The 26,754-nt window shown below is 36.5% G+C and overlaps 2 protein-coding genes across 2 annotated transcripts in view; one reads left to right on the top strand and one right to left on the bottom strand.

Annotated features, from left to right (window-relative positions):
* The window catches only part of FAR2 (fatty acyl-CoA reductase 2), a 131,381-nt gene extending 112,797 nt beyond the window's left edge, over positions 1 to 18,584 (bottom strand). The window contains exon 1 of the mRNA XM_074194800.1: positions 18,465 to 18,584. The gene's annotated coding sequence lies outside the window, so the exon portion shown is untranslated. The remainder of the gene's footprint in view (positions 1 to 18,464) is intronic.
* LOC141494273 (uncharacterized) overlaps positions 1 to 26,754 on the top strand; it is a 132,870-nt gene that overhangs the window by 50,355 nt on the left and 55,761 nt on the right. The window contains exons 3-4 of the mRNA XM_074195332.1: positions 17,830 to 18,295; positions 19,773 to 19,820. Coding sequence (XP_074051433.1) covers positions 17,830 to 18,295; positions 19,773 to 19,820 — 514 coding nt within the window. The remainder of the gene's footprint in view (positions 1 to 17,829; positions 18,296 to 19,772; positions 19,821 to 26,754) is intronic.

Below are 26,754 nucleotides of genomic sequence, written 5' to 3' on the forward strand. Positions count from 1 at the left end.
CAATATTAGGAAAAGTATCATCATAATAGACCATATCAATAGCAAATGTAACAGAAATCATAAGATTATTGCAATAGACACTGAAAAAGTTTTTGACAAAATATGGTACCATAAACACTAGAGAGCATAGTAATAAATGGCATAGTACTTAAAATGATAAGCAGTATCTATCTAAAACCATCAACAAGCATTATATATAATGGGGATAAGATAGAAGTATTTCCAATAAAACCAGGTGAAACAAGGATGCCTGTTATCACTATTATTCAATATTGTATTAGAAATGTTAGTTTAAGCAATAAGAAAAAGAAATCGAAGGAAGCAGAATTGGAAATGAAGTATCAAAACTTGCACTCTTTGCATATGATATGATGGAATACCTAAAAAATCCTAGAAAACCATCCAAAAAAACTACTGGAAACAATTAGCAAATTTAGCAAAGTTGCAGTATATAATATAAAACCATATAAATCCTCAGAATTTCAATATATTACTAACAAGAGACAGTAGCAAGAGATAGAAGGAGAAATTCCATTAAAAATAACTGAATTCAAACAACCTAAAATACTTGGGAGTCTACCTGCCAAGGCAGACTCAGAAGCTTTATGAAAACAACTATAAAACACTTTTCACACAAATAAAATCAGATCTAAATAACTGGAAAAATGCCAATTGCTCATGGATAGATTGAGCTAATATAATAAAAATGACAATTCTATCTAAATTAAATTACATATGTAGTGCCATACCAATAAAACTTCCAAAAAATTAATTTAGTGATCTATAAAAATAGTAACTAAAGTCATATGGAGGAACAAAAGGTCAAGGATAGCAAGGAAATGGGAAAAAATGCAAAGGGAGGTGGCCTGAGGTTATCAAAACTGTTTTGTACTGGCTGAGAAATAGTGGTGAATCAGTGGAATAGATTAGGTGCAAAAAGGACAGTAGTAAATGACTATAGTAGTCTATTGTTTGATAAACCCAAAGATTCCAACTTCTGAGACAAAACTTACTTTTCAATAAAAAGTACTGGGAAAACTAGAAGCTTTTGGCAGAAACTAGGCATAGACCATCCCATACCAAGATAAAGTTGAAATTGATACAGGATTTAGATATAAAAAGTAATATGATGTGAGGGGCAGTTGTGTGTGGGAGCACTGTAAATTACCTTCACCTGGTGTCCTTGAGCACCAGAGCCTTGTTTTGCTAAATGCCGGGGGAGTGGGAATGGGAAGGATATTTAAGCACTGGTATTTGGTTCAATAAATGGAGCACTTGGGGATCTTGGAGAATTTGTCATCCTTGTCTTCCTTGTCTCCTGCCCCTCCTGCCTGGGGAAATATTGAGGGAGTCTAGAAAGGGACTCAACAATATAAGCCAATTAGGAAAAAAGAGAATAGTTTACTTGTCAGATCTATGGAAAGGGGAACAGTTTATGACTAACAAAGACATAAAGAATATTATAAAAAACAAACTTGATAATTTTGAAAACATTAAATTAAAAAGGTTTTGCACAAACAGAACCACTAAAACCAAGATTAAAAGGAATGTATTAATTTGGGGAATAATTTTTACAATTAGTGTTTCTGACAAAGGACTCATTTCTAAAATATATAGAGAACTGAGTCAAATTTATAAAAAAAACAACCAAGTCATTCCCAATTGATAAATGGTTAAAGGATATGGAAAGGTAATTCTCAAACAAAGAAATCAAAGCCATCTATAGTCATATGAAAAATTGCTCTAAATCATTATTGATGAGAGAAAGGCAAATTAAAATAGCTCTGAGGTACCAACTCACAGCTCTCAGGTTGGCCAATTTCACTAGAAAGGAAAATGATCAATGTTGGGGGGGGGGGTTGGATGGGGAAAATTGGGACACTAATGGATTGCTGGTGGAGTTGGGAACTGATCCAACCTTTCTGGAGAGCAATTTGGAATTATGACCAAAGGGCAATAAAAATATGCATATCATTTGATTTAACAATACCACTATTAGGTTTGCATCCTGAAGAGATGATGAAAAAAAAGTAAAAATCCCACATGAACAAAAATATTCAAAGCAGCTCTTTTATAAGCCAAAATTTGGAAATTGAGGGGATGCCCATCATTTAGGGAATGGCTGAACAATATGTGGTTTACATATGTGATAGAACTCTATTTTCTATAAGAAATCATGAAGGATAGGACTCCAAAAAAAACCTGAAAAGACTTGCATGAATTGGTGCTGAATGAAATGAACAGAATCAGAAAAACATTATATGCATTAACAACAATATGGGGTGATGATCAAGCATGATGGACTCGTTCATTTCAGCAGTACAATAATCAAAGAAAATTTTAAAAGAATTGTGATGGAATACCAGCCATATCCAGAGAAGGAACTGTGGAGTTTAAATGAAGATCAAAGCTTATTATCTTCAGTTTTTAAAAGTTGTCTTATGTATTAGGTCAATTTTTCTAATATTTTCTTTCTTTGGTCTGGATCTGATTTTTCTCTCATGACATATTCAATATTGATCTATTTTTAGGATGGTTATAAATATAGACTATAGTAGATTGCTTTCTGTTGGGGGGAGGGAGGAGGGAAGGGATGGAGGGAGAAAAATTGTATAACTCAAAACCTGGCAAATAAAATGATTATTAAAAACTACTATTGCATGAAGTTGTAAAAATAAATAAATAAAATGTTTTTTAAAAATAAAAATAGGGGGTAGCTAGGTGGCTCAGTGGATAGAGCACCGGCCCTGAAGTCAGAAATAATTGAGTTCAAATCCGGCCTCCAACACTTAATAATTACCTAGCTGTGTGGCCTTGGGCAAGCCACTTAACCCCATTTGCCTTGCCAAAAAAATAAAAAATAAAAATAAATAAAAATGGTTTATTAAATGGCCTTTTCATGGAGTTTGTGGATCTAGAGCCCTAAGTTTGTTTGATCTGGTCATCCACTGATGCTTGACAATGGCTCCACCTATGCTAATGGATAATGATCTCCCAAAAACATGGAACTAGAGAGAAGAAAGAAGCCTGGAATAAAAGAATCCAAAAGTTAAAAAAATGTTCTCAAATCAAGAATAATTTATCCTACAAAGTGAAGTACAATCCTGAAGGGAAGAATGGACCTGTGGTGGCATGGAAGGTCATCAAATATTCCTGATGAAAAGGTCAGAGATTTGTCAGAGATGTAGGAATAAAGAGAAAACTAGTGTAGCCCCTTATGAAAACCAATTCTTAGCTCAATGGCTTCCAATATTCCCTGTCCTAAGTTCTAGGGTACTGCTGAGATTTAATTTAGGTAAGTCAGCCTAAAATAACTTTTAAGAAGTGGTATTTAATAAGGTGATTAAAAAAATTTGGTACAAAATATCTCCTGAAATATTTGAGACATACTCTTTCACAAGTACATACAGAATTCAGGTGAAACATGGTTCATGCTTAGAGATATCATGTAATGATGTGGTAAATCATAGCTTCTGATAGATCAAAATCTTTTTCTTTCACTACTGAGGGGTTGAAGAAGTTGGGTATTTTATAATATTTTTTGCTGGCATCCTTAAAGAATAGTAAATAAGGTTTTTCTTTGTTTTTTTAAGGCAGACAATGCCAATTCACTCCTATCATGGGGTGATGATGCCAGGATACCAAAGGGAAGTTACAATTCTCTGAACCCTTGATAATTCACAAGAGTGCTCCTTCAACCAAAGTGGAGAGGACAGGTAACTTAGTCAAAGTAAAAAAAAAATCTTTTATTTTCTCTGCTATCTAGGCAGTTCTTAGAATTGTGCTAGAAAACCACACTTTTTTTCAGTTTCTGGAAATCAGTATCTTATGAACTTATTTGATAATTTGTAGATAATTCCTGAGATGTGTCCAAATTTCCTTAAAATATCTAAACATGATTTTTGTGTATCTTTCCAGTTATAGAAGTCCTTTTAACCCTTAGTTTGAGTTAGTTGAGTTCGTGATTGTTTGAGGCATGTTCTCAGGTAGTTAGTGTATCAGGGTTAAAATGGAAGGAGTTAGTTTTAAACCCATCCTGATACTAAAGAGAAAAATTTATTTGATCAATTGGAAGTGATTATATGATGATACAGTACTGATATTCTGACAGAGGGAGAAGAAAACAGTTTCCCTTTAAAATCTTAATATCTTCAAAGGGTAATGAAAAAAATATAGAGGATTTGGGTGTGGATTTATTCTGTCATGAAAGTTTTAAGAGTGTAAAGAAAAGGAAGGTTAAAAAGAAATACATGAGTGAAGAAAGGAAAAAAGGGGTAAAACATTTTTTAGAATTGGGGTACATGAAAAGTACATACAGGGAATAGGGTGGGGAGAGTAAGCATTAGACACAACTTACTTTTATCTGAAATGAAGAAGGGGCATTTATACAGTTTGGTTTAGCAATACATAAAACTCAATAGGAAAATAAGTGGGGATTGGGAGAGGGAGATTAAGGAGAATAATAGCAGGGAAGAGAAAGTCACAAGCAAAACAAACTTCCTGATGTGGGAATAAATGGGGAGGGGAAAGCTATGGAATTGGAGAAATATCTACTAATTGTGGAATAATTGAATAAATTACAGTATATGAATATAATGAAGATTGTAACATGAGAATCCTAGGAAGGATAAACTGATGCAGAAGTAGAACATTTTTGCAACAACACTGCAAAGAAAACTTTGAAAGATTTAAGTATCCTGCTCAAAGTAATGACATAGGATGTCTCCAGAGGATCTATGTTATTCATCTCCTGACAAGGAATTATGGACTGAAGGTCCAGAGACATTTGAATATGGGCACTGTGTGAATTTGTTCTATGCTCATTTGTTATATAATGAGAGGTCAGTCAATAAACATTTATTAAACATCTATTATGTGCCAGGAACTTTGCTAAGTGCTGGGGATGCCAAAAAAAAAAGAAGAAAAGACAGTCTCTGTTCTCATAGAGCTCACAAAGAGGTAATATGTAAATAACTTGGTATATACATATATATGTTATATTAATGAATTGTATGTAAATTTATGTAAAATGAATTGTAAAAGGGAATGGCTTCCTGTAGAAGTTGAAGTCAAGAGGTAGAGATGAGGGCAAAGAGCAGTCTAGTATGAGTGAAAGCCTAGAATCCCAAGATAAATTGTCATTTGTAAAAAATAGTATGGTGGATGGAAGAATAGTATGCAGGGCTGTAAGAATGCTGGAAAAGTGGTGGTGGTGGTGGTAGTGGTGATGGTGGTGGTGGTGGTGGTGGGGTGTGTGTGTATGTGGAGAGGGGCCATGAAGGGATTTTAAAGCTCAACAGAGAATTTTATATTTGATCCTAGAGGTCCTAGGGAGTTATTTGGTATTTACTGAGTAGGAGAGTAACATGGTCAGATCTGTGCTTTAGGAAGATCACCGGCAGCTGAACAGATGAGATTTATAGCAGGCATAGATACAAGCATACTATTGCTATAGTCTAGGTATGTGATGATGAAGACCTGCACCTGGGTGATGGTACAGAGTAGATAAGGAAATATATGTAGTTTTGAAGGTAAAATTAACAGACCTTGGTAACAGATAGGGATATAGGTGGTGCAAGTGGATTATTACTGATTGAATTTATTTTTTCTTCCAAAACTATTAATCAAAACCTTTGTCAAACAAGTCCAGTTAAGCCTGTAAGGTCTATACATCTTCACCAGACTTTAAAACTTCTGCTAAAATAATGTTTTGCATATTTTTTTAATTTCCATTGCATCTTGAAGTTTGTCCCTATTCAGAGAATGATGAATGCTGATAAATATGTGGATAACATGGTTTTGTATGAAGTCACAAATCACAAAAGGCTAAGAAATTAATTCAAGATAATCTATAGCTACAGAATTCAAGCTATTTAAACCCCATTAAAAATTATTGACAATAGGGCGGCTAGGTGGCGCAGTGGATAAAGCACTGGCCCTGGAGTCAGGAGTACCTGGGTTCAAATCCGGTCTCAGACACTTAATAATTACCTAGCTGTGTGGCCTTGGGCAAGCCACTTAACCCCATTTGCCTGGCAAAAAAAAAAAAAACACTAAAAAAAATTATTGACAATAATCAATGCAAAACTTGGAAAAAAGGATATTTGTCAAAGATATACTTTGTATACAATGTGATGAAATGCTATATTAGCCCAATATCTCTTATTCTTAATATTCAATATGGTTTCACAATGAAGAATTAAAGAATATATGTTCAAATCTTGTAAATAAGTGATTGAGGCAAAAAGGGACATGTAGCATATTAAAAGTTTTTAAAAGATGTAAAAAAATTGTAAGGCTCATTGTATATCAATAAATTCAACTATCTTAACTGTTCTACAGTTGATTTTCACAGCACTGAATAAAACTGGAGAAAGTTGAGGCCTGGATTCAAGATTCAGATTATAGTTCTTGAAGTAACCCGGAAAGAAAGCTTTTATTTTTTTTTCACTTTATTGATCTTTTTAAACTACAAACCGAAAGAGTTTTCTACCTTCTACCCTTTCATCCTTCTAAATATTCCCTTTTACATTCCAAAACCCCTTGGTATTAACTTTACCCTTTGCATTCTGGTCCTTTCAAAATCTGCAAAGTGTAAAGTTCACACCAAGGGGTTTTGGAATGTGAAAGGGAATATTTAGGGGGGTGGGGGGGTGAGAAAGGATAAAAATGGTAAAGAAAAAAAGCACAATTGACTGATATGTATATTTGTATGAAAAAAGCAGGTATTCTAGATCTATATTTGCTTATCAATTCCCAGCTCCCCCCCCCCACTCTTCCTTCTGAGGTAATTATTTGAGAAAAAAAAACTGCCCAGTAAAAAAGCAATTCATTATTTTTGATTTGTGATTAGTTGACAGTAGTACTGCCTGCAATAGTTGAAATAGACAAATTGATTTCTTGCAAAGTTCAATAAGTTCTATTTGCCTGTATGCTCTACTTTCTTTATGAATTTACTTAGGAAATTATTCATATTAAAATAAGAAAATATATGCATACCTACATATACTATATCTATGTCTTTCCATATATTCTGCACCTAGTCATCTTTTGTTCTCCATTAACTTTGTATTCCCTGAAGGTAAGGAATGCCTATGGCTGTCCACAAAAGATATGGGTCCCTAGATGGGTAGCCATCTTTTCTACTGTTATGAGTAGATAATGTCTCTTTAAGGACTGAGACCAAGGGTTTTTGAAAATAGTTACTATAAAATATCATAGTTATATAATTAAAGAGTTACTATAAAGTTAAATTTAATCTAGGCCTTTGGCCACTTCACCTCAGTATGGTGTAGATTTTAGAATCTGGGAAAATTAGTAAAAATATCATAGCCCTCATGGGAAGTTGAAGTTTCTCAGGTAGATAGGGGAGTCAAAAAATTTCATTGACTTGATTCCCCAGTTATTGTTGCTTATAGTGTAGGGATTAGCAACAAACAACAAGCCAAAGATCCAGTTGGTCTAAAAGAACCTACAACCTACCAGAAATTCTCAGCTTCCTCAGAAATCATTTTTCTGTAAATTGCTATGAAACAATGATAAGAAGATTGCACCTAAAATATCTTCTCTGTAAATTTTGCTTAAGAAACATAAGTTGTATGTGTATATAAAGTCTTAGTTCTCTGCTATAGTTGCTAGATTACCACAAAAATTCACTTATTTAAAAAAACATTTACTACTAAAATGTGAAAGATGTGGATAAGAGAATTAAAAGACATAAGCAATCCTCCAAACCTTCCAATTTCACTGTCCCAAAGAAGTATTAATTAAAAGAACAGGGAATACTTAGCCTAGAAAAATCAGACTTGGGGAGGATATGACAGCCATCTTCACACATCTCACAATGATATAAAAAAAGGGACTGGACATTGATTACTTCATTTCAGATGAAGCTAATCAGAATAAACTTGTCTTTTAGTTTTTTTGCAAGGCAAATAGGGTTAAGTGGCTTGCCCAAGGCCACACAGCTAGGTAATTATTAAGTGTCTGAGACCAGATTTGAACCCAGGAACTCCTGACTCCAGGGCCGGTGCTTTATCCACTATGCCACCTAGCTGCCCCTAGATAAAGCTAATCAGAAGTAGATTTTTGGGGTAGAAAGCAAAACTTAATAAAAGGAAGAGTTGACTGAAAGTAAAATGGTCTACTCAAGGGAAAATGGGCTTTTCTTCTCTAGAGTCTTCAAATCAAAGCTAGGGATGCATATATTTTAGAGAGAACCCAAGTTCTGACACTGGATGGACTAGTCCCTTCTAATTCTAAGATTTGGGGTATTCTATAACAATAATACTAAAAATAAATTAAGTTTTCAATTTTATAATTGTTTTGATATTCATAATTATATTTTTAAAATAAATAAATATTTATATACTATAGTATAAAAGTCTTAACGAAAGGTTACAAAAGTTTTTTAAACTTATCCAAAAGTTGGAGAGAAACATAGTGCAACGGCTTAGGAACTCACCTGATTTGAAGCAGAGTTAAAAAAAACAACAACAAAAAAAGATGGACTATTTCCAATGTAATAAAATTATTTTATGATGAGGAATTAATGGAATATGTCAGAATCTTGTGAACTCAATATCAAACTGCATAAAACACGTGACTGTAGCAAAAGGACACTTTGTCTAAGGATTTATTTTTTAAAATATATAAGTTTTGTTTATACCAAGAAATTTAATTATTTTTACTTGTCCCAGTAATTGTGTAATCACTATAAGCACTTACGGGGGAAGGAAGAGAATAATCATTTACATTTTACGTACTATGTGCCAAGAACTACACTAAATGCTTTAAAAAATATTTCATTTCATTCTCAAGATAACAGTGTGAGATAGGTATTATTTATAAAGCCCCCTTGAAGAAACAGTTTTACAGAGGCTAAGTGACTTGCCCAGATATTAAGTGTCTGAAGTCAGATTTGAATTTAGGTCCAGGCTCAGCAATATATTTATTACACCAACCACTGCCTCTGAAGGAAAGGCTAATCAAACTACAAGGAAAAATAACCACAAAATGGTACTTGTTGATAGGGACTTCAATATACCCCTTTCTGGACCAGACAAATATAACAAATGGATAAACAAGAAAGAATTATGCAAAAGTTAGATATGACAGACCTCTTAATTATCAAGTCATAATCATAAGAAATATACATGGGTCATAAAATCAGAGATTTAGATGTAGACTAGATCTCAGAAGTCAACTAGTCCAATCCCCCCAGTTTTTCAAAGAAATTAACTGACTTAACCACTCAGTGATAAGTAGCAGAGTTATTAATCAAACTAACATCCTTTAATCAAATGCACTTTCCACTATACTATAATGATACAATGGCATCAATTTCCCTTATTTATTTAATAAAAGGGAGGACTTCTTACAGGGGGTTTACACAATGAGTTACTAAGTAGGAATAGACATGCCCTCCCTGAAAAAAGAACATCAATAAATATTTTTAAAGTATCCAGAAGAAAACCAAAAAAAAAAAATTCAGGAGGAGATATTAACAGGACAATTTTATTATCACTATATTAAATTTAATTAATCAAGTCTTTTTTTCAGTTGTGTCTATTTTTTTTCTGATTCCATTTGGGTTTGTTTGTTTTGGTTTGGTTTGTTTTTTTTGCAAAGATACTGAAATGACTTCCCATTTCCTTCTCCAGCTCATTTTACAGGTCGTAAAGGAAGAACAATATCAGAGTTAAGTGAAATGCCCAGGGTCATACAATTAGTCTAAGGTCAGATTGTAACTCTGGAAGGTGAGTTTTACTGTCTCCAGGTCCAGTACACTAGCCACTGTTACACCTTACTGCTCCAATGAAATTCAAGATACATTTAAAATACTAGATAAGAAAAAGATAGTTTCCCATAGTCTTCTTTTTTGTTCTTTGTATGTTGAAATGCTTTTGTTTCCCGAGTACTATTAAACTACTTAAAACAAAGAAAATTTAAAATATAAAAGCTAAATCTTAAGGTGGAGATTAAATAACCACTTGTTGGGAATATTGCTAGGTGAACTGGATAGAGTGCTGAGCTTGGAGTTAGGAAGATCTGAGTCCAAATTTGGCCTCGAATGTTTACTAGCTCACTTAACCCATTTGCCTCAATTCCCTATTAAGAAAGTTCCTAGAAGACAGACTTTAAAAAATTTGTCCTTGTATCTCTAGTGCCTTACTCATAGTAGATATTTATCAAATGCCAACATTTTGATCATTAAATTGAAGGGGTTATGCTTACATAGTTTGCAAATGACACAAAACTCAAAAAGATAGTTAACCTACCGGATGACAAAATTGGTGTGAAGAAGTTGACAGAATGTGGCTGAATTTAGCTGCAATTATGAAATTTAATGGGTAATTCTATATTTTACTTTTGATAAAATCACCTTTATAAAATACAGAATAGTCATATGAAAAAGACCTGCAGGGTTTTGGGCTTAGATGTGGAAGCCAATGTTTCAAAAAGCAAAATTATATGATGATGATGAAGATGATGACAATGTCTTGACATAAAATAGGAGAAATATAGAATGTCTCATAAACATTTCAATCTCTGTCATCACTTCTTGCCTGGAGTGTGGTAACAGTCTTTATTTTCTTTTCATATATCTTTAATTTCAAGTGACATGTAGCAATGTAAAGAGCACTAGGTTTGGAGAAAACTTAGGCTCAGATCCTGGCTTGCCTCTTTTAGCGGTATGACCTTGAACATGTCACTTAGTCATTCTTTGCTTCTGTACCCTCATCTGTAAAACGAGGTAGCTGGACAAAATGAACTTTAAGATTTCTTTTCATCTCTAAAACTATGATCTTTTTAATGTCTCCTTCCAATCCATGTTGAACACTAATTTTCACTATAACACTTTTATAAAAATTAAACATCCTTAAATGGGTATTCAACATACTTTACAATCTGAGATGGCAAAGTTATATAGAAGAAAAATAAATGAACTGAAAGCCTGGAGCCTTAATTTCTAAACCTTGTCCTGTTCTGAGCAAGGTATAAGATTAATAGAAACAGCATCAGAAGACCCTGGTGTGTTTTCCAGCTCTGTCACTTACTTGTGGTGCTTCTACCTTTCTGTGCTTCAGTATCTTCACTTGTAAAATGATGTCCTGGATGATTAAAACCCTTTCAGTCCCACTATACTTGTCTGAGTTTTGTCCTATACCCAAATTCCAACCAGACTGAGTCATTCATTATCATCCAGACATTAATTTCATTCTTGCTTTTCTTCATGTTTCATTCTACCCACAAAGCCTTCCCTATTCCACTCTCCCTGACAAATTGTTCTCCTTTCACAATGTCAGAATGTCCTTAGAGGATGTTACTCCTTCACAAATATCCTCTGTTCACTTCCATTTAAAGAGTTGAATTATGAGTTTCATGGCATTAATCGTTGATACCATCCATATGGCTAAAATTTCTTACATGGATCTAACTCCAGAGATGGCATTAGCCTTTTCATTTTATAGATAACAAAGATGTAATCCAGAGAACTAAAGCAATAACAGTGACAAAGTTAAAATGTGATCCCAGGTTCTCTGACTCTTAACACCTGCACTATTTTAATGTACCAAATTATCTGTCCAGTGAACTATTTATGCTTAAAAGTTTAGACTCACCAACAATAATATAAGCAACTTGAGGGCAATAAATACTTGAACAAAGGAATGAAAGAATTCTAGAATTTGGGGTGAACCCAAGGTATTTTAAGGGAATAATTTTAATCATTTCCCCATCTTCATTTCTTGAATTTTTTCAAAATTCTATGATAATACAGGGGAGTCTATAAAGGAAAGGAAGTTGAGATCAAGATGAATATTAAGGAGATGAGTTTTCAGCATAGATATGAGAGAAGAAAGGGATGGGTACAAAGTTCTCTGCCCAACTTTATTTTTCAAGCATTAAAAACTAGAGAAGATAAGGACAACTTCATAAGGTAAGGTAAAAAGGGCTTAAAAGCCCCTGTAGTTGGTCTAGAGAGCTCATGGGAGACATTAAGGAGTCCTATAAAACTGTAAGTTTCAACAACTTTTGAAATGCTGATTTGTTAACTGGTGTGGCATAATCACCCAGGATTACTTTTTGAAAGTATCAACCAGAATCTTTGAGTTATATTATTTGATATAAGATATCCCCAGAAATCCATAATTTTAATTGACAATCATTCCTAAACCATCACTTTTTACTGCTAATTCTGCTTCTGCTTGATAGCTGTTTTTGAGACAGAGGAAATTTTTACCAATTTTCTGAACCCTGCAATTAATTAAATTGCAATTTTCACACTCTGGTAATCGAAGCTTGGGTTTACTATGCTTCCAATCTACCAGAGAGAAAGTATTACAAAATGTTAAGTCTGAAGTCAGAAAGCTCTGTGTTCATTCCATCTGATATTAGCTTTTTTTATCTTTTTAAATTTTTATTTATTTAAGGCAATGGGGTTAAGAGTGACTAGCCCAAGTCATAGAGCTAGGCAATTATTAAGTGTCTGAGGTCATATTTGAACTCAGGTCCTCCTGACTCCAGGGTAGGTACTCTATCCTCTGTGCCATCTAAACTGTCTGTCTCTTGACATAGCTTTATGACCTTGAGCAAATCACTGAGCCTCAATTTCTTCCTTTGTAAATAAAGAAAAGCAGGGGGTAGCTAGGTGGTACAGTACTTAGAGCACTGGCCCTGGAATCCGGAGACCTGAGTAAATAGAGAAAAACTGCAATATTAATTTTGGGGGATTACTGTCAAGTTCAAATGGGATAATAACTGTAAAGTACTTTATAATTGTTTTTAGGTTTTTTACAAGGCAATGGAGTTAAGTAGCTTGCCCAAGGCCACACAACTAGGTCATTATTAAGTGTCTGAGGGTGGATTTGAACTCAGTTACTCCCGACTCCAGGGCCGGTGCTCTATCCGCTGTGCCACCTAGCTGCCCCAACTTTATGAATTTTTTTTAATTTTTTAAATTTTTTTTAGGTTTTTTTTTTGCAAGGCAAATGGGGTTAAGTGGCTTGTCCAAGGCCACACAGCTAGGTAGTTATTAAGTGTCTGAGACCGGATTTGAACCCAGGTACTCCCGATTCCAGGGCCGGTGCTCTATCCACTGTGCCACCTCGCTGCCCCAACTTTATAAATTTTAAAGCAATACACATTCTTATTATCTTTCAACCATCTTTGCTGAGCAAATTTCCTTTGAGAGGAAAAGATAGAAACTAATATTTTTCACATAGACTTCAAAGGCTGGAATTTTAAGGTTACCTTACATTTGCATTCCACTAGTGCCTTTTTCCAAAATATATTTATATATTTTTACCCTCATCACAATCCTGTGAAGTAGGTAATTCAGATATTATTTTCCAACTTTTTCAGATGAGGAAATGAAAGCTTGTCCATAGTTACAAAGATAGGGAGCAGCTCAGACATTTATAGAAATCAAATCTCCCACCTCCAAGGGAATAAGCTATTTTTCTATTATAACATAAGGTGATGTCTCACTTTTCAGGTCCTAGTTCTTTGAGGACACTGTTAGTCAGGAAGTATAAATATCCTCACTGAATTTGTGCTTGGATCTGTGAGGAAGGGCATATGTGCTAACTGGAACTATATTCATTAATTTGAAAATACAGATCAATCTTTGAATACTTGTATGTGTATATGGTACAGAAGGATAGGAGAGTATGATTTATGTTTGTGTGCTCCACAGTAAGATAATAAACTTTCAGATCTTTCTAAATGCAATCATTAAAAAGGTCCTCAGTAACACATGCTGTTTTATGAAAAGCAAGTATATAGACCAAGGACAATTTTCAAGTACATAATATATACTTATGTTTCCTGTTAGTTTGAACTAGATCAGTAGAATATTAGATTTGTAATTATTTTATGCTTATCTGGTATATTTCTTTCAAATTTAAGATAAGAAATCTGGGCTTCGGGGCAGCGAGGTGGCGCAGTGGATAGAGCACCGGCCCTGGAGTCGGGAGTACCTAAGTTTAAATCTGGCCTCAGACACTTAATAATTACCTAGCTGTGAGGCCTTGGGCAAGCCACTTAACCCCATTTATCTTGCAAAATCCTAAAAAAAAAAAGGTGGGGGGTTCAAATTTTCTGATTCCCAATCCAATCCTTGACAATCCTGTCCAAAGCAGATCTCAGTTTCTTCTTTCCAAACCCTGGCCTCCCCTAACCCTTTTCCTCTCCAACTTTCCTATTACTGTTGATGGCATAACTGTTTTTAGTAACCAGGCTTGCATCCTTGATATCTTTGGAGGCCCCTTTGATTCATTACTTTCACTCACTCCACATATCCTATCTACTTTACACAGCTACCAACCTACTAAAAATCTTGTCACTTTTTACCTAAACTGTTATAGTAATTTCATTGATATTCCCTGGCTTAATTCTGTTTCCTCTCTTATCCAACTTTTACTCAGCTTTTAAAGGATTTTTCTAAAGTGCAAGCTTGACCATTTATCCCACTACTCAAAAACTTTAGCACCTTCCTATTGCCAGCAAGATCAAATAAAAAGTCCTCTGGCATTTTAAAACCTTTCACATCCTAGAAGGTCTTTCTGGTCTTCTTAAACTTTACTCTCTACACTCACTCTAAATCTACCTGTACTGGACTAATTGCAGTCTTTGAAGGCAAGATTCTACTTCATGTCTCTGTATCTTTTTGACCCTTCCCCATACCCAATAGACTGTGAGCTCCTTGAGAACAGGAGCTGTCTTTTTGCCTTTCCCTATCAATGTCCCTAGTATTTAGCATAGTGCCAGGTGGATAAAAGGCACTTAATGTTTATTGACTAACAGATTTGATTGCTTTGCCTTCTGACCTTTGCCTCTTAGTTTTCCTGCCTTCCTTCAAGACTTGGCTCACATCCCAGGCAGGAGGCCTTTCCCAGTCTCACCCTGCCCCACCATTACATGCTATCTACTCCTTACATATATTGCATGTCGAGTACCTAGTTGTTTACATTTTCACTTCCCTATTATAATGTGAGCTCCTCGAAAGATTGGACAGTGCTTTGTCTTTGTGTCTTCAGTATGTAGTACAGTGTTGGAAAAATAGAAAACATTTAATAAAAGTTCATTGACTGACTCTTCCACCACACCATGCTTAAAGTTCTTTATTTTTTCAAATATCATAAATATATATTCATTTCCTATCAAGTTTACTACATTAACGTCTTTTTCCTATAAATTGAAGGCTAAATTGAAGTCTAAAATTATATATTTTATATCTTATAAACTAAATTTTCTATATACAATATAAATCATTAACTTGATGCCAAATACATATAAGATAATCAATCAATAAAAGTAATGTTAACCTGCTTACTCTGGAGGAAATGGAAATATAAATTGTCTATTATCAAATTCTCTTCCATTCCTATTTTTCTTGGTCCTTACCTTCTTCTAGGTGGCAACTTTGAAGGAAATAGAGTAAAAGTTCCTGAGTATAGGGGCGGCTAGGTGGTGCAGTAGATAGAGCACTGAACCTGGAGTCAGGAGTACCTGCCTTCAAATCCAGTCTCAGACACCTTGCTGTGTGGCCTTGGGCAAGCCACTAAACCCCATTGCCTTGAAAATATTTAAAAAAATTGTAAGACAACTAACTAGGATTATTCTAGAACATATACTAGGTATAATTGAACAGGAAAGAAGAAAAAGGATCATGAAATTCCTGCCACTACTGAGAAAATGAGATGATATTACTCTTTTGAAGATATAATTAAAGAGATAGTTCTTTCTCATTCACCATCACCTAGAGTGTTCATTGAGAACTCTTTTGTGTTTAGTGTTATTTTTGATGTTAAGTTTTCACAGATTATTTCCCTATTTCAAATAAGCATCCTTAATATACAATAGAGTAAAATAAAAGATCTTTCTATATTAATCTTGCACTCTACTTGCTTGCTTTGCATGATTTTATAATGAGCAGATTGATCTCTTTTTCACTTTTATCTGGCATCCTAGACCTTCCTCTTATATAATATCAATATCAGATAATCCAAATATGATGATATTGAGAACTGAAACAGAACAGAGGCCTTCTTTTGTGACCCCATAGTATGGTTATGACTACAATAAGGAAATGTTGAGGATTTTGAAATTGGAAAAGCAGTATGCAATTTTTTAGAAGCTCTTTTTTTTTTTAAAAAAAAGGTTTCTGCAAGGCAAATGGGGTTAAGTGGCTAGCCCAAGGCCACACAGTTAGGTAATTATGAAGTGTCTGAGGCCGCATTTGAACTCAGGTACTCCTGAATCCAGAAGCTGGTACTCTATCCACTGTGCCACCTAGTTGCCCCTAGAAGGTCTTTCTTGATCTGAATAAATGCATCATTCTGTCTACTCAGGGAAAGTTAATATCCGGTCTTAATCTCTTATAAAGATTCATCTTTTCTGGAAACTTAGGACTTGAAAAATATTATTTGCTTGTATTTGACAGTCTGGTAACTAAGTGATTAGAAATTTACCTAGGGGGGTGGCTAGGTTTCACAGTGGATAGAGCAACAGCCCTGGAGTCAGGAGGACCTGAGTTCAAATTTGATCTCAGACACTTAATAATACCTAGCTGTGTGAACTTGGGCAAGTCACTTAACCCCATTTGCTGTGCAAAAAAAAAAAAGAAATTTAGATGGGGAAGAATTTCACAAAGAACAAAGATCCCTTTAACAATTAGACTAGATAGAACATTGGATATACAGAGTGATTTTATTTTGCATTTGTTTTGATGTGTTTTTCTTTGTTAGGAAAGAGTTGAATCTGGAGGAAGAGGGAAAGATTGTTTCTTCCTCTCAATACTTCTTCAAGAAATCATTGTTATGTTAAGTAAAATAATATATAAATAAACATTTTTAATTTACACATCAAAGTAATAGGGTCAGAAATTGTCATGAAAACTGGGTCTCAACTTCACAAAAACTTTACCTTGTAGAATTCTGTGTTCCTTGTTAAACACATGTTCCTCAATGTACTCATTTGCAAATACTGTCTGGCCTAGAGGATTTTAATTAAGATGGTGTTTCACCCCCTAGCACTGTGATATTTCGACCCAAATGGCACACCAAATCAAAAAACCAAACAAGAGGCAAAAAAACATAGATGATTGAAACCTACCAAATAAACTCAAAACTTTCACAGGTGCACGACTGTTTTAGTCACCTCTATCAAATCTCCTACTACAATTTCTAAAGTTCTGGAAACATTTATATTCATTTAAAAAAATCATTTGGATTTTCCTACTTAGGTCCAGTTCCTGTGGGAGGTTTTTAATTAGGGTAAGTGCCCGAAGAGACAAAAACCAGTATCCTGAATTATCTCCACTGGAACTATACCCAGCTAGCAGTTTATGGATGATTCAATTAGTTCTCAAAACAAACAAAATCCAGCAACTCACAACAATATCCACGACAGAACTATCAGAAGAAACCTTGGAAAGCATAACCATCTCCCAATTAGCAAAGCAATAGTATCATCCCATCGTTATGAACTGCTTGCCATCTCCCGGTGGCCAGCAAAATTAATAGAGAGCAGGGGAGAGCTTGGCACCGTTCCTGCGGCTTCAGGCTGAGGCTTCCACAGGGTTTTGTACCACAAACATTTACATCTTCAGCGCCGGGGGTGGGGGGGGGGGCGGGTTAAGCCAGAAGTCTGGGGGGAAACGCTCCACCACTGACAAACTGGGCTGTTGAGGCCGGGAAGCGGGGAAGCTACTCCTAGCACGTGTCTGAAGCTATCACTGGATCCCGGCCAGCCTCGCCCCAGGACGCCCAGGCAGGACGCGGGGAGGGAGGCTGGAACTTGCTTCTGTGCCAGGTCACATCTGAGGGAGCCGCGCTGCCTTGTTCCTGCCGGGGCGAGCCGCTTCAGCCGCTCTCGGGGAAGAAGAGCGGGTGGGACCCGAGCAGGTGGGACCCGAGCAGGTGGGACCCGAGCAGGTGGGGCCGGAGAGACGATCTCCAGCCCGGGGATTTGGGGAAAAACGAGCGAGGCTACGGCGCGCGGCGGGGGAGCGGGCCGGCCGGGGCGGCCCGGGGCCTGCGTCCTCTCCAGACTGTCCAGGAACGTCCCGAGGGAGCCGCGCCGCAGCTCCTGCAAGGCCGCGCCCTAGGCGCGCCTCACCATTCTCTTCCTCCAGGGCGAACCCCGCTGCTCTCCCTAGCCCCCCGCCTCAAAAAAGACATCTGGATGCCCACGAACCTTTCCGAGCCAAGGCTTCTCAAAATCGCCCTCCTTGCCCCACGCCGGGCACAGGCTTCCCTTCTCGGTGCCCCAGATTTCCTGTGACTGACAGGTACGTGTGCAGGACAGCCCGAGAGCCCCCCAAGGCTTCTTTCCTGTCCCGACCCCTCCCACCCATTGCTTTCCGAGCCCCCCCGAGGCTTCTCGCCCCTCGCGTGCTCGGTTTTCTTCTGCCCAGAAGGAGGGAGCTGGCGAGGGGAAGGAGCTGCAGCGAGCGTTACCTTGATTTCGGCCCTTCCCCGAGGAGGCTGGGGAAAGACGCCAAAGCAAGCCAACTCCGGTCGCCGGGGCACGCTTCTCCGTCTTCCTCTTACAACCAATGCCTATAATATCCGGCTCGGAGCCTGGGTGTGGAGCGGGAGGAAGTTACTCCTACCTTCCCCTTGGCCGCCGCCGCCGCCCGCCTTCCTCTAAGCTCCGGGGCGGCTGCAGCCTTCACGCGTGGAGCTGCGGGACGCAGAGGAAGGGCCCGCGGACCGCGCTGCCCTCCTCCCGGCCTGGAGCCCCCTCGTCCGCCCTCGTGAGAGCATCTCAGGTCGGCAGGCCGAGCGGCGGTCCCAGTGCCTACTGCCCTTGTGCTGGATGCTGCCAGCATCCCTCCACTCCTGGATTGCGCTTTAAAATCCGCTACCTCGCCCGGCCCACTTTCTTTTCCCTTCCTTCCTTCCTTCCTTCCTTCCTTCCTTCCTTCCTTCCTTCCTTCCTTCCTTTCTCTTCCTTCCTTCCTTCCTTCCTTTCTCGTCCTCCCTCCCTCCCTCCCTCCCTCCCTTCCTTCCTTCCTTCCTCCTTCCTTCCTTTCTCTTCCTTCCTTCCTCCTTCCTTCCTTCCTCCTCCCTCCCTCCCTCCCTTCCTTCCTTCCTTTCTTCCTTCCTTCCTTCCTTCCTTCCTTCCTTCCTTCTTCCTTCCTTCCTTCCTTCCTTCCTTCCTTCCTTTCTCTTCCTTCCTTCCTTCCCTCCTTTCTCGTCCTCCCTCCCTCCCTCCCTTCCTTCCTTCCTTCCTTCCTTCCTTCCTTCCTTCCTTCCTTCCTTCCTCCTTCCTTCCTTTCTCTTCCTTCCTTCCTCCTTCCTTCCTTCCTTCCTCCTCCCTCCCTCCCTCCCTCCCTTCCTTCCTTCCTTCCTTCCTTCCTTCCTTCCTTCCTTCCTTCCTTCCTTCCTTCCTTCCTCCCTCCCTTCCTTCCTTCCTTCATCTGTTTCTTAAAGGGGAGGCGGAAAGGAGGAGGAGGAGGGAGTGACTGTAGGAAAAGGTCCTTAGCCTGGCTCAGGGAAGGACTGAAGGTTGTGCTTTTTGTAGGGGGACTAGGGGTGTAGGTGAGGAGGGAATCTCTCTGGTGGGAGGAGGGGATGGGGGAGGAGTGGAGAGGAAAAAGCTGCTGTCAAAAGCTTTGGGTATGAATGCCCCTGAGACTGCCAGAAATCCAAGGTTAAGATTTCTCCATCCCTGGCATGCATGTCTATGGGAGTGGGGGGGGGCGGGGGAAGGGGACAGTGATGGGAGTGAGGGAAAAGACTTTTTTTTTTTCCTCGTGCCAGGTCATCAAGCTGCAATTGTTCTTCTAAGAATCCTGAGCTAGAAGCAAGGTGGGTGGGGTTCTTACCCCTGGGAATGTGGCTCCTAAATCCGGGGATGGATTGGGTGGGGCAAGCCAATGACGCGGGTTCTGGAGATCACGGGTGGGATGCTTCAGTAGCTGTTCCTCTTCTTGATTTTTAAAAGTATCTCATTTCTTTGTCTTCTAGCTTTCTTGAGATTTGACAGTTCTTTCATTTTTAAAAGAAATAGCCATAGTTGACAAAAAGCTAAAGAAAGCGTTTTGGGGGTTGGTGGGCACTCATCTTCTGGGAGACAGAGGCTGAAAATAAAAGGGGCTTCTCTTTTTTTTATTAGGCAGAAAATAAACTGATGTAAACCTACTGTGACAAACCAGGAGCGGAGGAGTACCTCGACTTATTTAAACTTTATTCATAGCCATCAATTAAGCTTCATATTTTGGAAAATAGGAATAATATAAAAATAACTAATTTCCTCACAATAATCTGTTTGTTTTGTTTCTCATTTTACAAAAATTCTCAGATTTAGCCTCTTGTCCAGATCAAACAATCAGGGAGATTCTAAATTAAAACTCAGTTCTCTCCTGTAGCCAAATCCATAGTTCAGTTCATTACAGTCTCCAACCCTTCTACCTAGTGTTTAAACCTATTCTTATTTATAGTCCAAGACAGAACAGGCTAAGCTTGATCAATTGAGTTCCTCTTACTGGCCTGACAAAATTACAAAACATAAGGGGCAGATAACAATTGTTTAGGCTTTTCCTTTTTGTTAAGATTTTGCCCCTTTTAGGTTCCAGTAGACAAAACAGCAAATTGTAAATTAATGATGGTCCATTCATACCTTGCTGAAGAAAATTTGAAGAGATGTTGACATTTCATTAATCCTTTAGATCATTCAAGAAGTTCTTCAATCAAAAGTTATTGACTCACTAAGGAGTCAGTCAGTTAATTGAATCATCTCTTGTCATGGTTAAGAAAACCATGTACCTAGGGTCAGCTAGGTGGCACAGTGGATAGAGAGCCCGCTGGGCCTCAGACACTCAATAAACCTAAGCTGTGTGACCTTGGGCAAGTCACTTAAGCCAATTATTGCCTTGCACAAACTAAAAAGGAAAAAGATCTTGAGAGGGGAGTTGCTCTTTGATTTTTCTTTTAAATTTCAGCCTGGCTGTAGGGTGGGGTGGGGATTTTTCTTTTCTTCATCCCATCAACAATAACAGTAGAACAACTCAGTTATTTTTTTTTAATTAAATATTTTATTTAGAGTTTTACAATTTTTCCCCTAATCTTACTTCCCTCCCCCATCCCCACAGAAGGCAATTTGTCAGTCTTTACATTGTTTCCATAGTAAACATTGATCCAAATTGAGTGTGATGAGAGAGAAATCATATCCTTAAGGAAGAAACAAAGTATAAGAGATAACAAGATCAGACAATAAGATATCAGGTGTTTTTTTTCCTTCTAAATTTAAGGTAATAGTCCTTGGTCTTTGTTCAGACTCCGAAGTTGTTTCTCTGGATACAGAGAGTATTCTCCATTGCAGAGAGCCCCAAATTGTCCCTGATTCTTGCACTGATGGAATGAGCAAGTCCATCAAGGCTGATTGATCATCACCCCCATGTTGCTGTTAGGGTGTACAGTGTTTTTCTGGTCCTGCTCATCTCACTCAGCATCAGTTCATGCAAATCCCTCCAGGCTTCCCTGAATTCCCATCCCTTCTGGTTTCTAATAGATCAATAGTGGAACAGCTCATTTAGTAGGAGTTGCCAAGTCTATCAGTGAAACCACTGAGAGATCTAGGTATTCAATTAAACTGTAGAAAGAAGTAGCCCCAGGGATTCCAGAGGATCATGACATGACCCGCACTAATGCTGCCTCCAGGTAGAATAACATGAAATACTATCCAAAAAGATATTGTGACTCGACAATGCCAGAAGTGGCTTTGGCCATGTATGTTTCCTAAGTGAGTCCCCCTATTTGTGAATACTTGTAGTATGCCCAGTCTTCTCTCTGACACCAGGTGTATTTTGTGAAAGAGTGTGGCCTGAGATTATTGGAGGAATATTTTGTTACTACTATTAATGAGGCATTTTAATATGCTTTTGTTTTTAGTTAATTGTATAATCTTGCTGGCAATTAATGGTAAGTTTACTAGTGAGGGTTTATAAATTATAGCTGTAAGGATGCTGACTCATAAAGTACCTTCAATTCAAGATAGTTATCTTCTGGGGAATCCAACCTGTAAGTGCAAATAGAGAACAGGGTAAACCCTGCAGGGGATATTACATTTAAATTCTTTCAGAGGAAAATATTTAGTTCATTTCAAACCAAAAGATATTTGTTAGATAGCTACTTGTGAAAGATATTGTACTATTGAATTAAATTGTTTCTGATTTTTGCTGACAAAAGATGGTACTTTTTGAGACCTGAAAATATCATCAAAGCAGAGAATAGATATACCAGTGTTTCTCAAACTTATTTGGCAACAAAACCCTTTGGAATGTGAAATAATCTTGAAGGTACCTTAAGAGCACTCCAGATACATTAGAAATTTTGTGTGAAATAAAGAAAATGTTCATACTGAAAATGACCAAAAATAATAAGTATTTATATTTTATATATATACATATATATATATATATAATATTATATAGTGGATTCCTTATTCAATGTTATAAAAACATGGAAATTTTCTCAATGCTCTCTTAGTCATATCATTTAGATGGAATACCATACAATACAGTTTGGGAAGTGAATATTTCTATATGGGATAAAAGTCTCCAAAGCATTTGGGACTACTGCCTCAAAATAGGTGAAGTAAATTAACTAAAAAACTAATTGAAACAATTCTTGACTTCAACAAAGTTGCAACAAAACCCAACAGGAAGAGATAGAAAGAGAAATTCCATTTAAAACAACTACAGAAAGTGTAAAATACTTGGGAATCTATTTGCTAAAACACATATGAACTATGTGAATGCAACTACAAAACATTCTTATACAAATAAAGATATATTAATAATTATAGAAATATTAATTGCTAGTGCACAGACTGACATTATAATAAAAATAACTATATTACCTAAACTCATTTATTCAGTTGTCATACCATAAAAAATGACCCAGTATCATATCCAAATAATTTCTCTATAGTTAGGAAAAATAATGACAAAATTCATCTGTAGGTCAAGAATCTTCAAGGACATAATTAAAAAAGAAAAGAATGAGACCTTAGCAGGACCAGGTCTCAAACTATACTACAAAATCGAATTTATCAAAACAATTTGGTACTAGTAAAGAGACAGAGAGATGCATTAGATTAGATACAGAGGTAAACAACCTATTTTTGCAAGGCAATGGGGTTAAGTGGCTTGCCCAAGGCCACACAGCCAGATAATTATTAAGTGTCTGAGGCTGGATTTGAACTCAGGTACTCCTGACTCCAGGGCCAGTGCTCTATCCACTGCACCACCTAGCTGCCTCCCCCCCCCCAATTTTTAATAAATACAAAAGATCCCAGCTACTGGAATCTATTTGACAAAACTGTTGGGAAACCTTGAAAGTATTCTGGCAGAAATTTTGCATAAATCAAATGGCATGCCAGGGTAAGCTTCAAATAGATAAATGACTTAGATTTGAAGGGTGACTGGCAGAAATAGGGGAAGTTAGGGTAAAACCTGACCTTTTCTTAGAACTTCCCTAATTCCTTGAGTAAATAGGTACAGCCAGTGACTTTAACCCAAGTCTTCTGCTCCAAGTGCATGTAAGTGGCTGTTTGAACTCCTTAAATGGCCTCTTCTCTGCCATAGCTCAGTCCTTTCAGTTTCTTTTTTACTCATTGATTGCCTCTCATGACACTCTTGGTTTTCTAGGCAGGCTTAGGGAGACCTATCACATTGCTAATGTTGCTCAACAATATAGGTCCCTACCATTTCATCTCAGACTGACTCATACAGACTGTGTCTCTTTAATGATTCTAAGGAGTATCTCAATTCTACCTATTGGCTCATATTTTACAGTTTTCTTAAATTGCTTCTCAAGGTTTAGAAGGAAATGCATGTTCCTATGAACTACATATCTCAATATTGTAATCATTTGTCATATCTTTAAACCTGTAATTTATAGTCTTAGTTGCCTAGAGTACTGAACAGTTAACTGGTTTATCCAGAACTACAAAGTCAGTATAAATAAGAATTTGGACTGGAATCCCAGACTTCAAATCTTCAAGACTTGCACATTATGACAAATTTCTTCAATGAAAAAGTAAGAAAAACATAAAAAAGATTTACAAAATAGGAAAAAAGTATTTACCATATAAAAAAGTAACTGACTGATCTTCAAAGCTGTTCAAGGAAAACAATTTAAGAATCATTATACTTCTGGAGGTCCAGCTAGAATGCCGGGCCTGGTAGTCATCTTTCTAAGTTCAAATTTGACCTTAGATACTTACTAGTTGCATGCCATGGGTAAGTCATTTAAATCTGCTTGCCTCATCTGTAAAACAAGCTGGAGAAGAAAAATGGCAAATCCTTCAGTATTCTGCCAAGAAAACCCATTGTCACAAAGAATCTGATATAACAGAAAAAAAATGACAACAATAAAAACTTCCTGAAAATAATGACTGAAAAAAGTTTGTTCATACCACATTTCAAGGAATAATGAAAGAAAATTTCCCAGCTATTAGAACCATGTGGTCAAACAAAATTAGAAAGAATCCATTATCACCTCCTGAAAGAGACTTTAAAAAAACCCAGGAAAGTCATAGCCAATATCCAGAGCTTTTAGATCAAAGAAATTGCAAGCAGGATCACATTTTTATTAAGGAATATAGAATATAATATTCCAAGAGGCTTAAATATAAAGACTAATAATTTAGACTTGAGATTTGAGTATAAAAAAGATATAGAGGACTTATAAGCATTCCTGAAGAAAAGACCAGAGCTAAGTAAATATTTTGAAATGAAAGAGTGGAAGAATTTTTAGAAATTTATAGAAGAGAGCATAAAGGAGGTGAGAAAGAAATAGCAAAGTAAGTAAGCTTTGAAAGCTACATGAATATATTATATGCTTAAAAGGAAAAGAACATTGTATGTAATGTTCACAATTTCATGAACAAACCTCTATTTTTCTACTTTGTGGAAATACTTATTTCATTTTGTATTTGTTAACTTCAGACTAATAAAAATAAAGGTCACTAAAAAAGTGAAGAAAAAACATAGAAAAATAAATAGATTTTTATAATTAGAAAGAGCTAAAAGATGATGAAGTATTTGCATTCTAATAGGCAGAAAAAAGACATGCTCCTTTAGAATCCTAATGATTTCATGTCTTCAATGTCAGTTAAGTAAGAAAAACAGAAGTATTGGGAGAGATTTTGTTTTATAATTATGGTTTTATCAGAAAAAAAGAAAAGAAAAAGGGAAGAAATGAAGAAGTGATGGAATTTACTATTTATAATGAATATATGAATGGAAGAGTCTAGTAAAATGAACAAAGAGTGGCATGAGCAAGCAACACATAATTCCAATTATCTGAATTGTACCAAAAAAAGGCTGATTACTCAAACACATACATACATTAAAGTTTGATAGAATAATCTTAAATATTACTTAATTTTCATATCAAAAATTTACTCCAACAAGGAAGCAGACAAATGGTATGAATGGATTTAAGAAGAAGTGCAGAATCGAGGAGGGAATAATCAAAAGTGTACTAAAGTTCAACTTTATAGGATGAAGTGTAAAGGGAAAAAAGTGTTTAAACCAGTTATTGGATTCTGGATAAGAGAAAGAGAGTAGAGTCAGTGGAATGCTATCAGATTGCTTTACTTTTAGAGTGTATGTTGTTCCTATCTTTTCTCTTTCACCACCTCTTTCTGATCTGTAAAGATGGGGAACAAGGGGTAAAGAAAGGAAAAATGATAAAATAGGATGGAGACAAATACACATGAATATAAATGGGATGAATTTATCCAAAAAAATCGAGAATTGTAGTATGAATTAGAGAAAAGAACCCAGCAATATACTGTTTATAGGAAACTTTCTTGAACTATATAAATTCACACGGAATTAAAATTCATAGCTGGGGCAGAATCTTTTATTGTTTTGAACATTTATGCATCTCTATAACATTTTCATCTTTCCTTAACATTGACACTTGATTGACAATGGCATCAACATAATTGATTGTTTCTATATTTATTTCTATAGCCCTTCCATAAGTGCGCGTGCACAGACACACACACACACCAAGTAGGGAATACTTAAAAACTTAAAAAAAGACAAAAGATTATTTATCCAAAGCAGTTATGTATATATGTGAGATGTATTGGAGTTCTTAGAATTCTTTCTTTGAAGATTAGATTAAAAATGTTCATCACTTTTAATTATTTGGCTTTGAAGGCATCACTTTAAGCTAGGTATCTTTTACTTTTTGTTTACCTTCTTTAGCATATCAACAAACCTCCAAAAAAAGATGTTATACCTTAGTTACTTCCTTGACTTCAACCCCTTATAAATAAATCATCTAATGTTCCCAAATAGAGACACATTTAAAAACAAAAACCATTCTAGGGATTTCTATTTTGGAAAACATACTTTGATTTTTTTTAATACTAAAAAACTGTTAATTATATACCCCATAAATGACTGTCATCCTCCTTCATTGTAAGTCAAATAGCCAGTAGGTATAGAATAAACAAGCTAAATACGTAATACTTATAATGTGAAGGTTACAAGAACATTCTACAATATTTATCTTTATCCTCTGACCATTTATAAATCATTTTTTGATTTTGAAATTGTGTTTCCGTACAAAGTCTGTAGTTATTGCTCCTGTAGTTTCAAGAGTCATATGGAATGTTGTGGAAATACCTGCTTTAATTATGAATTTGGGTTTCACTGAGTGAAAGCCTGAGAGAAGCCACTGTATCTCAAAAGAGTAGATACCCTGTCATCTGGGCTAG

The sequence above is a fragment of the Macrotis lagotis genome, chromosome 7 (genome assembly GCF_037893015.1).
Source record: "Macrotis lagotis isolate mMagLag1 chromosome 7, bilby.v1.9.chrom.fasta, whole genome shotgun sequence".
Lineage (NCBI taxonomy): Eukaryota > Metazoa > Chordata > Mammalia > Peramelemorphia > Peramelidae > Macrotis > Macrotis lagotis.